Source organism: Lutra lutra, chromosome 11 (genome assembly GCF_902655055.1).
Source record: "Lutra lutra chromosome 11, mLutLut1.2, whole genome shotgun sequence".
Classification (NCBI taxonomy): domain Eukaryota; kingdom Metazoa; phylum Chordata; class Mammalia; order Carnivora; family Mustelidae; genus Lutra; species Lutra lutra.
Window position 1 is genome coordinate 85295234 of NC_062288.1, and position 17909 is coordinate 85313142.

The following is a 17909-nucleotide window of genomic DNA, read 5'->3' on the forward strand; positions in this document are numbered from 1 at the left end:
CGGCGAGGCGGATGGGAGCGGGGCGCGGAGCTGCTTCCGGTTGGGCGGTGCTTGCGCGCGTGAGCTGAGCCGGTGGGTGAGCTGCGGCCGCGGGACCGTGGGTTGTGGGCGCTACGAGGAAAGGTAGGTACAGCGGCCCTCGGTTCTTCCGCAGCCTCGTCCTTTTCCGCTTTCTTTTTGTCCTCGGCCCTCGCTCGCGACGCGGCATGGGTCCCCTTCGTTCGGGGCCCTTGTTTCTGCTAGCGCGGGGTACGGGCCCCGAGCCTGCTTGCGACCCCGGGGCCCTCGGCGCTTCGGGATGTGAGTTGGAGGCCGGCGCTCGCCCTCCCGCGAGCGCTGGGAAGGGGCCTGGGTCTCGGCGAACTCCGGCTCCCGGTTTTGCGTTCTGGGGGGTACTGTTTTGTGCCTGGCTCGCCACGTCCTCGCCTGGGCCCCGTCTCTCACCGAGTCCCTCCTGTTTGCCTACTGAAGGTCGGAGAGCGGTGGGGTAGTGTTATTGTAACAGTTCTCTGCCACCTTCCACCAGCCGGCCTACCTGTGTCCTCCAGCGCAGCCCCAAGGCCACATCCCGAGAAGAGGGTGCGTCTGCCAAGAAAGTCGTGTTCTCTGACTTTGAGGGTGTAGAAACGGGGCGGAGGAAGGGGGTCGGGGAGAAAGCCGGGAGACACTATGTGATTAAAACAAACACAAACTTTGATACAATTTTAAAGAGAAGCCGACTGCTTCGAGCTTCCATGTTTGGCTGCATACTTCTGTCAGCGACGGGAAGTAGTTTTTAAAGCTTTAGTAGGGAATTGTATTTTACCTTTTTTGTTGCTTTTAGCTGTAGATCTTAGTTCTCATTTTTGGCATGCTGTGTTGAGAAGTTAATTTACAACAGCTGGCCTGATTAAGAGCATAGTTCGGTGGTCGGTAGTTTTGTTTGTTTGGTTTTTTTTTTAAGATTTTTTTTTTAATTTATTTATTTGACAGAGAGAAATCACAAGTAAGCAGAGAGGCAGGCAGAGAGAGAGGAGGAAGCAGGCTCCCTGCTGAGCAGAAAGCCCGATGTGGGGCTCGAACCCAGGACCTGGGATCATGACCTGAGCCGAAGGCAGCGGCTTAACCCACTGAGCCACCCAGGCGCCCCTGGTCGGTAGTTTTGAAAGCAGCTTTTGCATCACGGCAAAAGTTTCCTGCTAAAGTTGTAGGATCTCAATTCCTGATTGTACAAATTCCCAGAGTAATGTCTCTTGAGAATTGAATTGCGATCACTTCCTGGTGGCATGTACCATAAAGTCAACGTTAATGAATTGGGAATAAGGTTGCTTCTAATACGGCTTAGTAGTTACGAAGTAGAGGACGTGTAATCTCTGATAAATTTATTTCTTGCCCGAGAGTGGAATACACAAGACAAATACATGTCTGACCTCATTCCTTGAATTTAGTTAACCAGGTAACAATGGCCATCGCTGAAGAATTTAAGTATTATAGTACAAATCTCTAAATTGTATTTACGGGTAGAGGATGAGTTGCTTAGGCCTAATCTGAGTTTTACAGTGATTCAGGGGTCTCCAGTAGGATTTGGGGGGGTGGATTGCAACTAGGAGGACCATGAACTGATAAAGGTGAATTGGGCATGCCTAAGTGGATGGTACTTGGTTGCAGCTTTGACATCAACTTCTGTTGAGAACTCTCAATATAATTGTTGGCTTCGTTCATCTAATGATGTGTCACAAGATATGTATTTGTGGCATTTTCTATGTTACACTAGTACAGGAGATCGGTAACTGATATTAACACAAATTTACTATAACATGGGTGTGCTGGGGTGTTCGAAGGACAGAGGTGTAGCCAGGGATAGCCACTGGACATGGTAGGCTGTAACATCCTAGATCTGTTGTGAACTCTTAAATACGGGTGTTGGTTGATGTTGTAATTTATCTATTAGAGTTAAAACAGCTGAAGTAACACTTTGCCTCTTGCTGCCTGATTGCCAGTTCCGGTAAGGGGAACTGGGGGTTGGAGAGCAGGGGGGACCTACGTTGCTGCCAAGTACTGTCCAACTAATCCAGTGAAACGTATTGGTATATAAAAAATGCAAGACATTGCATTAGGAACTGTAGAAAGACACTAATTTGTAATAGCTGAGAGTCCTGCCTTTTAAAAATGTAGTGTCTATAGGGGAGCTAAGGAGACAACCTCAAGTAGCCTATGATCATTATTGTGGAGTGGTACAAACAAGTTTTATAAAAGTTGAGAGGAATGGGTACGGATTACTTCCAGATGGAGTAATTGTCATAGTTATGTCTTTTCATCTAGGACTTTAAAATTATTTATAGACATTTGGCACCGAAGGGAGGTTGAGCTAAAATAACTACCAAATTCTCAAGGACTTCATGTGTGTTAAGCATGCACTGCAACATTGCAACCAGAAGACAAAACTCCTGTCTCTGCGTTTTGCAAGGCATTCCTTTGGCCATTAATTATGTTAAAGTTTCATCAGCACCAAAGGAAACTTTTTTCTCCCAGAGGTTTTAGAACTTTTTTCTTAATGTTTTCACTCTGTAACCAGAACACTTTAAAGTTTGTGCTGAGCTGCTTTGGTTATAAAACTAAGGAAACCTGAGTAATGGTTTGTCATTCTCAAAGCTCTTCTTTAGGCAAATTTTGCAGTTTTTGTATTCTCAGCTGTCCTATAAATGTGTGCTCTCAGTACCACAAATAATTTAATTAGAATGTGTTAATGATCTGATGTAAATTTGCTTTGTCACTAGAGAAATATTAAACAAAGGGTTTCTCATTATAACTTCTATCAGGTCACGAAGGATGACATTATTCCTTGGATGTGATAATCCATTGTGGTGCTTGCACTAAAATTGTAAGTGAGGAATGTCAGATAAACAGATAGCTTCAATTTCTATATTTCATAACATTCATAACAGCCTTAGTACATTTACACTGCTGTCAGGTTGTTCCCCCAACTCAAGATGATGTAGACACTTAGGGAGTAAGATCCTGTTTTTGCTGCATTATAGAGGATTGCCTTTTTTTTTTTTTTTCTGATTATCCAGCTCAGAGAACTGGAATTTTACTACCACACCCATTTCTTCCACTTGTTAACTTTGAGCAATGGGTCTCTGGTCAACCAGAATACCTGTGGGATCACTCAGTGCTCATGTTCTTGAGAAGTCGTATTTCATCCAGACATCTGAATTTTCCTGGAACAATTTCAGTGTTCTGTAACCAATGACTGGGAACAAAGGGAGGGATATGGCAAGAATTTAGAGCTTTCAAGGAAATTTTCGAATGGATAAAATAAACTCATTCTTAAGGCTAGTCTTTGTTATTGAAAGAAATTTAGGCTTGTGCCATTAATCTTTTCTCCTTATAAATTAACTGGAGCAGTCCATGAAAATAACTGTGGAAGACCATTATTGGTGAGATATTTCAAAAGGATGATAGCTACTTGATATCTTTCCTGTTCTGTTTAATTTATATCTCTAATATGGCATTATCTAGTAGAAATATAGTACATGTCACATGAATATAGTTTCACCTGAAATTGTTAAACAGATTAAATTGATTTTAATAATTTAATCCAGTACATACAAAATGCCATTTTTCTATGTAAAGTGTAACATTTGATCACAGCTTAATTTACACCAGCCAGTTCAAGTGCTTAGCAGCTGCATGTGATTCATAGCTATTATCCTGAACACTACAGGTCTAGAGTTTTTTTTCAAAGATTCTATTTATTTTATTTTAAATTTTTTTTTAAAGATTTTATTTATTTATTTGACAGAGAGAGATCACAAGTAGATGGAGAGGCAGGCAGAGAGAGAGAGAGAGGGAAGCAGGCTCCCTGCTGAGCAGAGAGCCCGATGCGGGCCTCCATCCCAGGACCCTGAGATCATGACCTGAGCCGAAGGCAGCAGCTTAACCCACTGAGCCACCCAGGCGCCCTATTTATTTTATTTTAGAGAGAGAGAGAGCACACGCAGGATCCAGGGGAGGGACAGAGGGAGAGGGAGAAACAGACTTTCCAGTGAGCAGGGAGCCCGACATGGGGCTCAGTTCCAGGACCCTGGGATCATGACCTGAGCAGAAGGCAGACACTTAACCAACTGAACCACCCAAGCGCCCCTAGATTTTTTTTTTTTTTTTTAAGAGAAAAAAAATTAGATGTTTCCCTTGGCGAAGGAGGGACAGAATTTTGGAAAGAAAAACTTAGAGGTCATTTGAGAAATAGGAGATGGGGAGATGCTTTTTTTCCACAGCCATTGATTTACCTTCTAGATCACATGATAAAAGTTCATGCAACTAAGTATTTGTTTTCCTGATATCCTGTTTTCCATTGATGTGTAGCTGTGATGAAGAGGAAAGGAGAAAGAGAAGGACCATTTAGTTTTCCATCATTTGGTTTCAGTTTGAAAAGATAGAGATGCTTCAGAAATAACTGCACTAACGTGGTTCTTCAAATACCTTGTGTGAAAAGTTTTTTTATACTGTTCTCACATCTTCCCATATAAAATAACCTTTGTCTTGGGGGATATCCTTTGTTTCCACTTGAACATTTTTATGTACGGTATGGATTTAGATAAATCTAGTACAGTCTTTTTTTTTAGTGTCTATATTCATAGAACAAGAGGCCTTTGTAAAAGTTTCTGATAGTCATCCAGAAAAAGAAAAAAAAAAAAGTTTCTGATAGTCGGGAGTCGGTATATTATATGGGGTACAAAGAGTGTATATCTTTTAGGAGTTATTTATTTATTTATTTTTAGAAGTTATTTAAAATGCAGGGTTTTTCATTGTCCACTGCAGAGAGATGAAAGTAGGACCATTGGCTTTGCCCATCACGCGGTCCTTGTGACCTTTTTAAGTAGTTTCATAAGTGGTAGATGGAAAGCTAGATTTCAGGGGAATGCCTGGGTGGCTCAGTCGGTTAAGCGGTTGGCTTGATCCTAGGATCAAGTCCCTCATCGGGCTCCTTGCTTGGTGGGAGTCTGCTTCTCCCTCTGCCTGCTCTGCCTGTAGCTAGCTCTCCCTGCTTCTGCTCTGTCTCTCTCTGACAGATAAATAAATAAAATCTTTAAAAAAAAAAAAGATTTCAGGGTGGTAGTAGATAATGAGGATCAGAGATAAGAGATAGCACCATAGACACTCCTTTGGGAGAAGCAAAGGGAAAGGCAACCTTGAATGAATAGTGAGGTCTGGGAAAGACTGATTTTGGATTGTGGAGACCTGAGAAGTGTTGATTGACAGAATAGGGGAAGGAGGGGCGTCTGGGTGGCTCAGTGGGTTGAAGCCTCTGCCTTCAGCTCGGGTCATGATCCCGGGGTCCTGGGATCGAGCCCCACATCCGGCTTTCTGCTCGGCGGGGAGCCTGCTTCCTCCTCTCTCTCTGCCTGCCTCTCTGCCTACTTGTGATCTCTGTCTGTTAAATAAATAAAATCTTAAAAAAAAAAAAAAGAATAGGGGAAGGAGCCTTTAGAGGCGTGGGATTGGAAGGTTAATGGAAAGAGAAAGGGAAAGGGATGGATAGATGATAAAGCAGAAGCTCTTGACTTTTACTCTGGAATTCTCTTATCCCTGTTATCAAGATGTTAAGCTTCAAACTTAAATGTAGTTTTGCTTCTAAATCAGTGAGTTACTGTTAATTTCTGTATGTTACATGTATCAAAACTTTGTACAGTATCTTTTCCAGCCTTGGTAATGGGCTTAGGCATTTATTCCTATTGTAACATTTGGGGTTTGCAGGGGTTGTCAAAGAATTATGCAAGAATTGTTAGGGCATTTTATTCTGAGGATGTAAATAATTTTATATAAAATTTTCCTAAATGTGAAGTTCCCTTATTAATAGGCATAAAGAAAATCTTCTGTTGCAGTGACTTGATTTTACTTGATTTTTTAAACCTCTAACATATAGATACTGTTTGGATATATCACAAAATAGATATTTATTGTGGAAAATAACAAAGTTGTTTCTTGTCCCTAAAGAGTTTTATTGGTCTAGAGAATTGTTTGTAGTTTGAGATGGAAGTTTTATTTTGCCCTAAAATAAAAACATACTAATTTTGGCATTTAAGAGAGCCATTAAGTCTTTTAATTTTCTTCTGTTCACTGATTTGATTGATCAGTTGAATTATTGAAGGGCAAGCTGAAGAGTTATTCTAGAGCAGCATGTTTTACTTTAAAAAGTTTATGTCATAAGGGGCACCTGGGTGGCTCAGTGGGTTAAGCCTCTGCCTTCGGCTCAGGTCATGATCCTGAAGTCCCGGGATCAAGTCCCACATCGGGCTCCCTGCTAGTCAGGGAGTCTGCTTCTCCCGCTGACCTTTCTCCACTCATGCTCTCTCTCTCTCTCTCATTCTGTCTCTGTCTCAAATAAATAAAATCTTTTTTTTTTTTAAGATTTTATTTATTTGACAGACAGAGATCACAAGTAGGCAGAGAGACAGGCAGAGAGAGAGAGAGAGGAGGAAGCAGGCTCCCCGCTGAGCAGAGAGCCCGATGCGGGGCTCGATCCCAGGACCCTGAGATCATGACCTGAGCCGAAGGCAGAGGCTTTAACCCACTGAGCCACCCAGGCGCCCCTCAAATAAATAAAATCTTGGGGGGGGGGAAAGGTATGTGATTTTTCTTCAGTCTCGTTTTTAGTCTGGAGAAATAGCTTGAAAATGTTTTCTTTGCAACTAGTATTGAAAAGTGTCTTTATAATATTTAAAAAGTAATATACACAGGTGGTGCACAGTGTGTATTCATTTACCAAATATAGACAACAGAGTACAATATTAAAGTCCACTCCACACCAGCCTCACCACCCCCCCCATCTCTTCTGCCTTGAATCTGGGGGTAACCACTATTTTCATATAGGTGTTTATTCTTCCACGCCATTTTTGCGCATGTCTTCTATTTTTTTTTTTTTTTTTAGGATTTTATTTATTTATCTGACAGAGATCACAAGCAGGCAGAGAGGCAGGCAGAGAGAGAGGATGAAGCAGGCTCCCTGCTGAGCAGAGAGCCCGATGCGGGGGATGCGGGGGCTCGATCCCAGGACCCTGAGATCATGACCTGAGCCGAAGGCAGTGGCTTAACCCACTGAGCCACCCAGGTGCCCTATGTCTTCTATTTTATACAAATAAAAACAACCTCAGAGGTTGTTTGGTTTCGCTTTTTACATAAATCTTAACATTGTTTTGCAACTTGCTCTTTTGTTGTTCGCTTTACATGTCTTAGCGAATTCTCCATTTCAGCACAAATAGATCCACTTTCTACCTTCGTGTAGTCTCCCGTAATATAGATTTAATATGTATTTACTAGTTCTCTGGTTTAGTTTGTTTTCCATTTTTTTATTATTATAAATGTTCATTATGGAATATATTTGTGCAGATGTCTTGTATACAAATTTGGACATTTTGATGGGAGAGCATGAAACAGAATACTGATAAAGTTTCAGAAGCGTAGCTGTGTTCTGACATTGGTGGGAACAGCTTAAAGAAAAGTCCCACCTTTTTCCCATTTCCCTAGCAGTCTCATGGTCTTGATTTCACATTGTTTCTTAACGGGTTTTTGTCAGTCTTACCAACCATCCAGTAAGAGTACTATTTATTTATTGATGTATGTATGTATGTATTTTGGAGAATGGGCATCCCAGGAGTGACTGCCTCCAGGCATCTCCTTAGAGGTGTTTGTGTTTGACTTACTGATGCTGTCCTATTTACTGTAGAATGTTTTCTACAGTCTGTTGATGACTCCTCTGCCATTTCAGGACCTTCTCCCCCTTCCCCACTACACTGCTTTCCCAGGTATGGAATACAGTGTCCTTGTGTGCTTTACAGCCTGAAAGTTATCCATGGCAGCCTCAGGTTGTGCTTTTGTATAATCATCTCTCTAAGGTTGTGTTGGGATTAAACCTATTTCTCTATTTGCTTTCCTCCTACTTTACAGAATCTTTTTTTTTTTTTAAGATTTATTTTATTTATTTATTTGATAGAGATCACAAGTTGGCGAGAGGCAGGCAGAGAGAGAGGAGGAAGCAGGCTCCCCGCAGAGCAGAGAGCCCAGTGTGGGGCTCGATCCCAGGACCCTGGGATCATAACCTGAGCTGAAGGCAGTAGCTTAATCCACTGAGCCACCCAGGCGCCCCTACTTTACAGAATCTTTATGTAACATGCTCACCATTAGCTGTTGTAAGCATTTCTTTAGTTTACTAAATCCAAAGGACTCTATAAATCCAAGGTAATGCAATGTAACTTCCTTTACTATTTGTAGATTACAAGAAAAACATACATTGAAATATGTCTAATCTATTGGCATACTTAATTTCTTTATCCCCTGGAACAATTCATTCTAGCTCCCAATACTTTCAGGCAGGATCAGATATATGGAGTTTCTTCATATTAAGTATATTTTCAGGTCAGTTTTTTTTTCCCCCAAGCTTTTTCTTACTTATTTCTCGAGAGAGAGAGCACAAACAGAAATGGAGCCTGACCTGAGCCAAAGGCAGGCACTTAACCAACTGAGCTACCCAGGCACCCCTAAGAAAAATAATTCTTAATCAGGAAGAAACAAGATAGGGTGTTTGTTTGATTGCAGCTTTATTATTATATTTTTTAAAGATTTTATTTATTTGAGAGAGAAAGAGAACACGAGCAGGGGGAGGGACAGAGGGAGAGGGACAAACAGATTCCATGTTGAGTGGGGATCCCAATGCAGGACTCAGTCCCAGAACCCTGGGATGCTTAACTGACTGAGCCACCCTGGCATCCCTCAGGTCAAATTTCTTAAAATATTACTTTGGCTATTTGAGAGGTTAGTTAAAATAGTGGTTCACAACCTGGCTGCCTTTTAAAAATATTAATAGGGGTGGGACTTAGTGATCATATTTTCTTGAAAGTCTTTGGGTGATTCTAGGGTACAATCTAGATTCAGAATCACTAAGTTAGAAGTCCTGCTGAAAGAATTTTCACGTTTTTAAAAATATTCACGTATAAATTGTGAGTCCTTGGACTAGATGATTCCACTAGTGACATCCTGGGGAAGTTGAAGTCTGACTAGCATAATCTTCAAATTAGGGTAAAGTAATGCATTTACCTTTCATGTGCTGCAGTGGTCCTCTGTACTGAGCCTTTTACTAGTTTCCTAGGATTGCTGTAACAAATTAGCACAAACTGGGTGGCTTAAAAGGTCAGATGCTTATTCTCTCATAGTTCTAGAGGCTAGAAGTTAGAAATCAAGGTGTTGGCTGAGCCATGCTCTGTCTGAAGGCCCTAGGGGAGTATCCTTCCTTCCCTCTTCCTAGCCTCTCGGGTTGCCAGGAATCCTTGACATTCCTTGACTTGCGGATACATCATTCCAATCCGGCCTCTTCATAAATTGGCATTCTCTTCTCTGTGTGACTGTCTAAATTTCCCTCCTTTTATAAGGATATCAGTCATTGAATTAGAGCCCACCCTCTAATCCAAAATGACCTCATTTTAACTTAATTACATCTGCAAAGATCCTGTTTCCAAATAAGGTCATATATTTTTTTTAAGATTTTTTTTATTTGACAGAGCACAAGCAGGGGGAGCAAGAGAGGGAGAAGCAGGCTCCCGCTGAGCAGGGAACCCAATGTGGGGCTCGATTCCAGAACCCTGGGATCATGACCTGAGCCAAAGGCAGATGCTTAACGACTGAGCCCCCAGATACCCCTAAGGTCACATTCATGAGTACTGGCCCGTTAGGACTTCAGGATATATATATATATCTTTTGAGGGGACACAAACCCACAAACAAGCCTCATGCCTAATAGCTACCTGCCTATCCAGTAAGGGAGCCATTGGTTACAAGTGGAAATGAGTAAGAGATTTTCTGAATTTACAAAAACTGACTCCCTGCAGGGGGAAAGGCATTCAGAATCCATGTTCTACTGGTGAAAGATTAGTTAAAATATGAAAGTTGAGGGGGCGCCTGGGTGGCTCAGTGGGTTAAGCCGCTGCCTTCGGCTCAGGTCATGATCCCAGGTCCTGGGTTCGAGCCCCACATCGGGCTTTCTGCTCAGCAGGGAGCCTGCTTCCTCCTCTCTCTCTGCCTGCCTCTCTGCTTACTTGTGATTTCTCTCTGTCAAATAAATAAATAAAATCTTTAAAAAAAAATATGAAAGTTGGGAAAACCTTTGCTCTTGATTTTTAATTTGATAAGTTTTTTTCTCTAAGACCATAGTGTTTCTAGACAATACTGTGGGGCATCTGTAGAGTGTGCTTAACAAGTTACCATCCTGCGCCCTCTCTGCGGTTTTTTGGTCAGTATTTTTTGGTAAAGTGTCCAAGCCTTATGCTTGTTCATTAGAGTCCGTTGTGACTGCCAAGATTCTGAAGGTATGGAGTAGTACCTGGGGGTCTGTCTGTACTTTGAACAGTACTCCAAGCATCCTCATGCTGGGGGAAGTCGAGGAAACATAGTATAAGGAATGCCGAAGCGGTTGTTCTCCGTCACTGTACCATCTGAATGGTTCGATCTCTGAAGATGGTTTGAAGTTGACCATGGATATGGGAGACAACTTGTTGCTATATATAGGACAAGGAATCTGCTCAAATAGTTCGTGGTTCCTGATATAATGATCACTATTATCACCTGAGAAGCATTTACAACTTCAGGTGCATGCATTCAACTTCAGAAATTCTAATTGAATGGGGGAATTTTTTTAAAGCTTCTTAGGTGATCCTAATAACCAGCCAGTTTTAAAGACCAGATTCCTAATGTAGTACAAAAAGTAAAGTTATTTGTAGTCAGTGGGTCTGAATTTAAATAAAGTTGGTCTTTTCGCTTTTAGTCTTAAGAACTTGGGCAAGAAGGTTAATGTGTTTTTATTTTTTTTTTAAGATTTTATTTATTTATTTGTCAGAGAGAGAGAGAGAGAGGGAGAACACAAGCAGGGGGAGCAGTAGGCAGAGGCAGAGAGAGAAGCAGGCTCCCTGCTGAGCAAGGAGCCCGATGCGGGACTCAATCCCAGGACCCTGGGATCATGACCTGAGCCGAAGGCAGCGGCTTAACCAACTGAGCCACCCAGGCGTCCCGGTTAATGTGTTTTTAAATGGGAGCCTACTTACAGGGTGGATATTTTAACTGATTCTTTGTCAGCTTCCAATCACATGAAGGAAACTGGTGAAAATTCCTCACCATAATATTGGAAAGTGATATTCTATCATTCTTATTTTTTGGATTAAGTAATAATATTTGGGATAATATCAGATTAATAACTGGATATGAGCTTTTAATTTCTTATTTGATTACAGAGCACACTGTTTCCTGAATTAACTAACCTTTGTTTTTCTTTAAGATCTAATTATCATGGACCTGCGACAGTTTCTTATGTGCCTGTCCCTGTGCACAGCCTTTGCCTTGAGCAAGCCCACAGAAAAGAAGGACCGTGTACACCATGAGCCTCAGCTCAGCGACAAAGTTCACAATGATGCTCAGAGTTTTGATTATGACCATGATGCCTTCCTGGGTGCCGAAGAAGCGAAGACCTTTGATCAGCTGACACCAGAAGAGAGCAAGGAAAGGCTTGGGTAAGGCACCATCTCTCAGGGGGCTAAAGTAATTACATTTCATTACAAATCGGCTCATTCTTTTTTTTTTTCTTCTGGCTTGGCCACCCAGTAGGACTGTTTTGAGCTACATTTTCTGAAAGCTAACCACAGAATTGCTACCACTAAAATTCAATTAATTGCTTGCTTTCATAAATTTCTCCACTAACAGTTTTACCTCATTCTACAAAGCAAAGTCATTTTTGCTTAAAAGTACCAAATGCTACCGCACCCAAATTGAAATGCATCTTATTTTCAAAGGAACATTACATGGGGGGCCTCTTATCCCTGTTGTTTTTAATTTTTAAAAATGATGTGTGACCTATTCATTGTTCCCCAAGCCAAGCCTTTGAGTGGAAAATAAACTGCAAATGAGACCCCTGGGCTATTTCTGTAGTTTGTGATTTCTGAGAATATCCTTCACCCTCTTTGTTTTCATTCTCAGATATTTGCTTAATTAAAAACGAAAGCCTTTTAGAAGATTGTAATAAGTAACAGTCTTAATGTTGAGTGTGAGTTGCTTTTTTTTTTTTTTTTTTAAGATTTTATTTATTTGAAAGAGAGAGAGAGCATGAGCAGGGGGAAGGGGAGAAGCAGACTCCCCTGCTGAGCAGGGAGCCTGACTTGGGGCTCGATCCCAGAACTCTAGGATCATGACCCAAGCCGAAGGCAGTCACTCAAGCAGCTGAACCACCTAGGTGCCCCTGTGTTGCTGTTTTAATAACAGGTGGGCCATAGTTGGGTTCTGTGGCTCTCAGCGGGCATCTTTTAACCTAGTGAGTTGATTTGGTGGAATCCCAATTGATTATTTCTGAGGATCTAAGAATATCTTTTTTTTTCCTTTTGGCTCATCCAAACCCTTGTTTTTTGAGGAAATGCATTATTAGTGAACATTTTCTCCTTAATGAGCACCATTGGTATAACTTTCTGAACTATATTTAAGAGATTTGTTTGGAAAGTTGTATTATGTAAGAATTTCCAAAAGTATTTTGCCGTCCTGGATAGGACTGTGAGTAGAAGATGTTATAGAGGGACGCCTGGATGACCCAGTTGGTTAAGTGTCTGCCTTCGGCTCAGGTCGTGATCCCAGGGTCCTGGGATTGAGTCCCACATTGGGCTCCCTACTCAGCATGGAGCCTGTTTCTCCCTCTGCCTGCCACTCACCCTGCTTGTGCTTTCTCTCCCGCTCTCTTTTTCCAACAAATAAATGTTTAAAAAAAAAAGACATAACAGAGTTTGTTTTGGGTGATACTTCAGAATAAATTTATTTTATCCTTTTATTGGATTATCTGCGAACTAAAGGATATAATATTTTATTCTTAAACACTGACAGAAATACTCCAAAGATTTTTGCTTTGTAGAATGAGAAACTACAAACATTTGAAAATAGGAAAAACAAATACATAAAGAGTTGGTCTTCTTTTAGGTTGCTTTTCTAACTAAGAGACCACGCTCACTTTTAATTTTAATTTTATTACTGCTAACATTTGGGCTAAAAATAGGGATGCATGAGGGTGTCCTCAGTCTTCATGTCTTACCTATTAATAATGTGCATATCTCACCCACATTTGGGTCTGCACATGGCTCTTCACAGAATTACTCTTAAATAATGAAAGGCATTTAGCCTTGGTGTCAGTCAGTATGTTCTGGCTGTATGCAGGTAGTGGGGCTCTGCTAGCAGTTTTCAGTGGAGAGAATGTTCCTTTTTGTCATTAGTAAATAACAAAATGTCAGCACATGAGCAGACTCTATATTTGATTAGAATAAGATGGTTAAGATAATGCTTTTCATAAAATGTATGAGCAAATAGTATTTGCTTCTAAATTATGGAGATAATGAGAAATAATGTTTATTGGAAGTAAGGATTCCAGATGAACTTTTTTTTTTTTTTTTTTTTTTTTAACTCGTTCATTGTGGCATTTCTAAACATTGTTTTGTTAGGTAACTACACACCAGAGGTTGGGGACAACAGATTCCCCACCCCCCAGCTGCCTGCTTCCACCTATATAGAAGGCGGGTGATGAGGAGAGATGATCATTGTTAACATCTATAGTTGCAGAAATTCACCATTATTTTTAAATCTTCAGTAATATTTAAAAACGTTTTATTTAATAGAGTTTTCCCTTTTTCTTAAGAATGTTGACAGAATATTTTTTCTTATGTGTGTATTCTCCTTCTGCCATCCAAAGGAGTCTTAAATGTACTTAATTTTTTTTTTAAGATTTTATTTATTTATTTGACAGAGATCACAAGTAGGCAGAGAGGCAGGCAGAGAGAGAGAGGAGGAAACAGGCTCCCTGCCGAGCAGAGAGCCCGATGGGGGGCTGGATCCCAGGACCCTGGGATCATGACCTGAGCCGAAGGCAGAGGCTTTAACCCACTGAGCCACCCAGGCGCCCCTTAAGTGTACTTAATTTTCATTTATGTGTCCTTCAAATGAGATTTATTTGTTTTGAGGTGGTGGCCCTTAATACTCAAAAGTTTTCATCCTTGGCATATTTGCTTCAGAAATGAACTAGAGCAGTTCCTCATCCTTCCTTAGATCACAGGCCAACCCCTTTAAGAGTCTAAGGAAAGCAAAGGACTACCTCAGAAAAGTACACGTATGAATATATATAAAATTTTGCATGCTAAAAATTTCAGGAATATTATGCATCTTCCTGGAGCTTACTTACTTGGGTTCATTAAAACAAAACAAAAAACCCAAAAGATTTGCTTTTTGATTCTTGAAATGTAGAGGCATGTGTTACTTCTTAGAAATAACATGAGGTCCACTAAGTACATTGTGTCGATCTTGAAATAAATGCTTATTTGGTGGCATCATAACTACATCTTTAGGGTCCTTCAATGTCACAGGAGAAAAACACCATTAGCTTTATAAATTTGCACAGGTTTTAAAAGACCAGAGTTTAAAGCTTAGTGCCTAAAATAGGATATACCCACTTACACTGTACTTTTACAGCTGCCTACAGGCTGGATGGCCAGCAAGATAAGAATGGCGTGCGTGTGTTTGTGTGTGTGTGTATACACACACACACACACACATATTTATATATATTTATATATTTAAGATTTTACTTATTTGAGAGAGAGAGAGTAAGAGAGAGCATGATAGGGGAGAAGGTCAGAGGGAGAAGCAGACTCCCCGTGGAGCTGCAAGCCGGATGCAGGACTCAATCCCAAGACTCCAGGATCATGACCTGAGCCAAAGGCAGTGGCCCAACCAACTGAGCCACCCAAGTGCCTGGCTTTTATATTTTTAAATGGTTATTAAAATATAGAGATAATGTGATGAACCATATGTGGCTGACAAAATAAACATTTACTATCTAACCCTTTCCAGAAAAAGTTTGCCAACCTCTGGGTTAAAGCATTTGAGATACGTCTGTGGGAATAAATAGAGTGGAGTTCAGCCAACTTCATTAACAGACGTCCATCTTGAGCAGTCATATGCCTCTTTATCTGAATGATCCTTCTCTTTAGGCCATTTATAATAGTTTAAAATTTTCATTTGAGAATGGGAGGCATTCTGATACCTTACCCTTTTCTTAATGGTACAGTGGCATTATTGGTAGTCAGTAATACCATTTGGATATAAACTGGATTCCTTTGTAGATAATGCAGAAGTGTATAGTGAGTGTACTGGTATAACTTAATGTGTTAATATTTTCTTTAACTCTCCAGGGTTGAAGTTGCAAAAAAAAAAAAAAAAAAAAATTTTTTTTGTCTTATGCCTGTGTAGATAGAGGAGGGTATTTAAGAGATAGCTTCTTACTGCTTTACCTTTTCTATTAACATTTTAGAGCAAAAGCTAGATTACACATTCTCTGAAGAAAAATTACAGAGTTTAAGGACTAGATGGTTAAGGCTAACAACATACCAATATCAAGATGAATCTCTTTTCATAGTGTCGGTAGTACTCTGTGATTTTAATCATTTTCCAATATTCATGAAATGAATGCAGAGTGGGAAAAGACATTATTTGCTACCAAGTGGCAGTCTTTTTCAATCCTGCAAATAGTAGGGCATAGGAGTATGCCAAGATTTCAGATCTCTTGGGTGTTTTGAAGTTCCCATTCCAAACTGGGCCACTTAATTGGGTGACACTACATAGGTTGTCTGCGCCTCTATAAATGAGTGGTTGCATCCTTAGAGGCTTATATGTCATGCACACATTTCAAAATTCTTAATTAAACTTGAGATGGCAAGCCTGGAAGAAAAGCTCATGAAGGGTGAAGTATATTGATTCTTCAGCTTTGTAGTTTTGCTTTATCATCTGTATCCTCACCCTCTCAGCTTATTAACATTCTCCTAAGCTCATGTATGTTGGGGCAGACTTTCTTATCACATCGTGTCCTCAGAGTTCTCTGTCTTTGTGGTTATATGTGAAAGTTCAACATAATGTATAATGAGCTGCTAGTTGTTTTTTAAAATAAACATGCATCTGTCCTTTTGTCTTTTTGTATCTTTGTGGACTTTTTTCCCCTCTGTTTTGGGATGTGTGTGTGTGTTTGTTGGGTTTTTGGCTTCTGTTTTTAAATCATAACTTGAAGTAAAGTGATCCCAGAACGATCTTTGTATCTTTATATTTTTAACAAAAGTGTTAACCTTTTTTTAAAAAGCAACTGGATTTTTTAAAGTCTGGTTTAAATTTTTGAATTTTTAGAAAACCATATCAGTGATTGTGATTATTTATCAAGAAATTGAGATTCTTCTAAAAGCAGTAAAGAAAAACATAAAGATTTGTGTGTTTTTTGATACAAAGAATGGAGAATACAGATAGGAATGGATAGTCACTCCTGAGTTCTGACTGTTGGCTGTAACCTACCCCTAAAGGGATGAGACTGGGTTTGCTTTCGGATGGAAGTGCACCAGCCGTGGACTGTGCTTGCCTTATGTGGAAAGTTCATTTCAGACGAGTCACAGGTCACTTACGAGAAACACTTTCAGTTGCCTGTCTGGAAGGTTTCTTTGGAGACTTTTTTTTATGTCCATGCTTTAGCCCTGGGCAGCACCTCTGGTTACAGCACACACCTGGCTTAAGTCTAGAGGGAGCCTTGTGTCCTTTTAACCTCTTGCTGGATTTCTCTGCATTTTCTACAGAAAGATTGTAAGTAAAATAGATGGCGACAAGGACGGGTTTGTCACTGTGGATGAACTCAAAGACTGGATTAAATTTGCACAAAAGCGCTGGATTTACGAGGATGTAGAGCGACAGTGGAAGGGGCATGACCTCAATGAGGACGGCCTCGTTTCCTGGGAGGAGTATAAAAATGCCACCTACGGCTACGTTTTAGGTAGGTCCCTGCTATCTGGGGGAAAAAGCCTTATGGAGCTGGCACCTTGAAACGTAACTGTTTTGTCTTGTAGAATGATTGTAGATAAAATAGACGTGGATAAAGATGGGTTTGTGACGGAGGGGGAGCTGAAATCCTGGATTAAGCACGCCCAGAAGAAATACATATATGACAATGTTGAAAACCAATGGCACGAGTTTGATATGAATCAAGACGGCTTAATCTCCTGGGATGAGTACAGAAACGTGACTTATGGCACTTACCTGGGTAAGGGGCAAGATGTCAGCCTGATAGAGACCATGGTCTTGAGTCAAAGAAACAAATGGGTCACAAAGTGAAGGAAAGTGCTTATTTTAAATAGTCCAATGCTGAACTGATTTCCCTTTATTTTATTAACTTTCAATGTGTATATTAAGTATTTAATTTTGGTTTTCTAAGGTCTGGCATCTTCTATATCTTTAGCATTCCAGATAATATTATTTTACCAAATTTTCTTTCTGTGATTCCCTCAGAGACCATTTTTGGAGTAGATCTCATCTAAAAGGCTGCATTGTTTCAATAATGCAAAAGCAAGAGACTTTGAGATGTCTCTTGACATAGTCACACTAAAGTATTGGACCTGATGGGTGTTATATGCAACTGATAAATCACTAATTTCTACCCCTGAAAGTAATAATACACTATATATTAATAAATTGAATTTAAATAATATATAAATATATAATATTTATAATATATATGATATATATAACATATATAAAATGTAAATATAAATACTTTTTTAAAAAATATTGGACCTGAAATTCAAACCAAATTAGATTCCTTTGTAACTCGTGGGAATAGAAAAACTACTGTCTTTCCTTAATAAAATAAATATCAAATATAATAGCTTTCCCTTGATAAAATTTAACTCCTTTATTTTAGTATGTCTGCCAACCAAAGTTTAGAAATGAAAATTTCCCATTTGTTTTCTCTGGCACATGAGTTTATCAGCCTGCTATGCAAATGCTTCAAGGCAAATAAATGTGACTTTGATTGCTTTCTGTTGATTTGGTAGCTT

General features: G+C 40.1%; 1 protein-coding gene across 3 annotated transcripts in view; it reads left to right on the forward strand.

Annotated features, from left to right (window-relative positions):
* The window catches only part of CALU (calumenin), a 32148-nt gene continuing 14239 nt past the window's right edge, over nucleotides 1-17909 (forward strand). The window contains exons 1-3 of one of the 3 annotated variants that reach the window (XM_047694835.1): nucleotides 1-123; nucleotides 11303-11534; nucleotides 16656-16849. In XM_047694835.1, the coding sequence (XP_047550791.1) occupies nucleotides 11314-11534; nucleotides 16656-16849 (415 nt within the window). In that variant the 5' untranslated portion in view covers nucleotides 1-123; nucleotides 11303-11313. Of the gene's footprint in view, nucleotides 124-11299; nucleotides 11535-16655; nucleotides 16850-16922; nucleotides 17117-17909 lie in introns of all 3 variants that reach the window. The other 2 variants (XM_047694833.1, XM_047694834.1) reach the window with 2 other exon arrangements.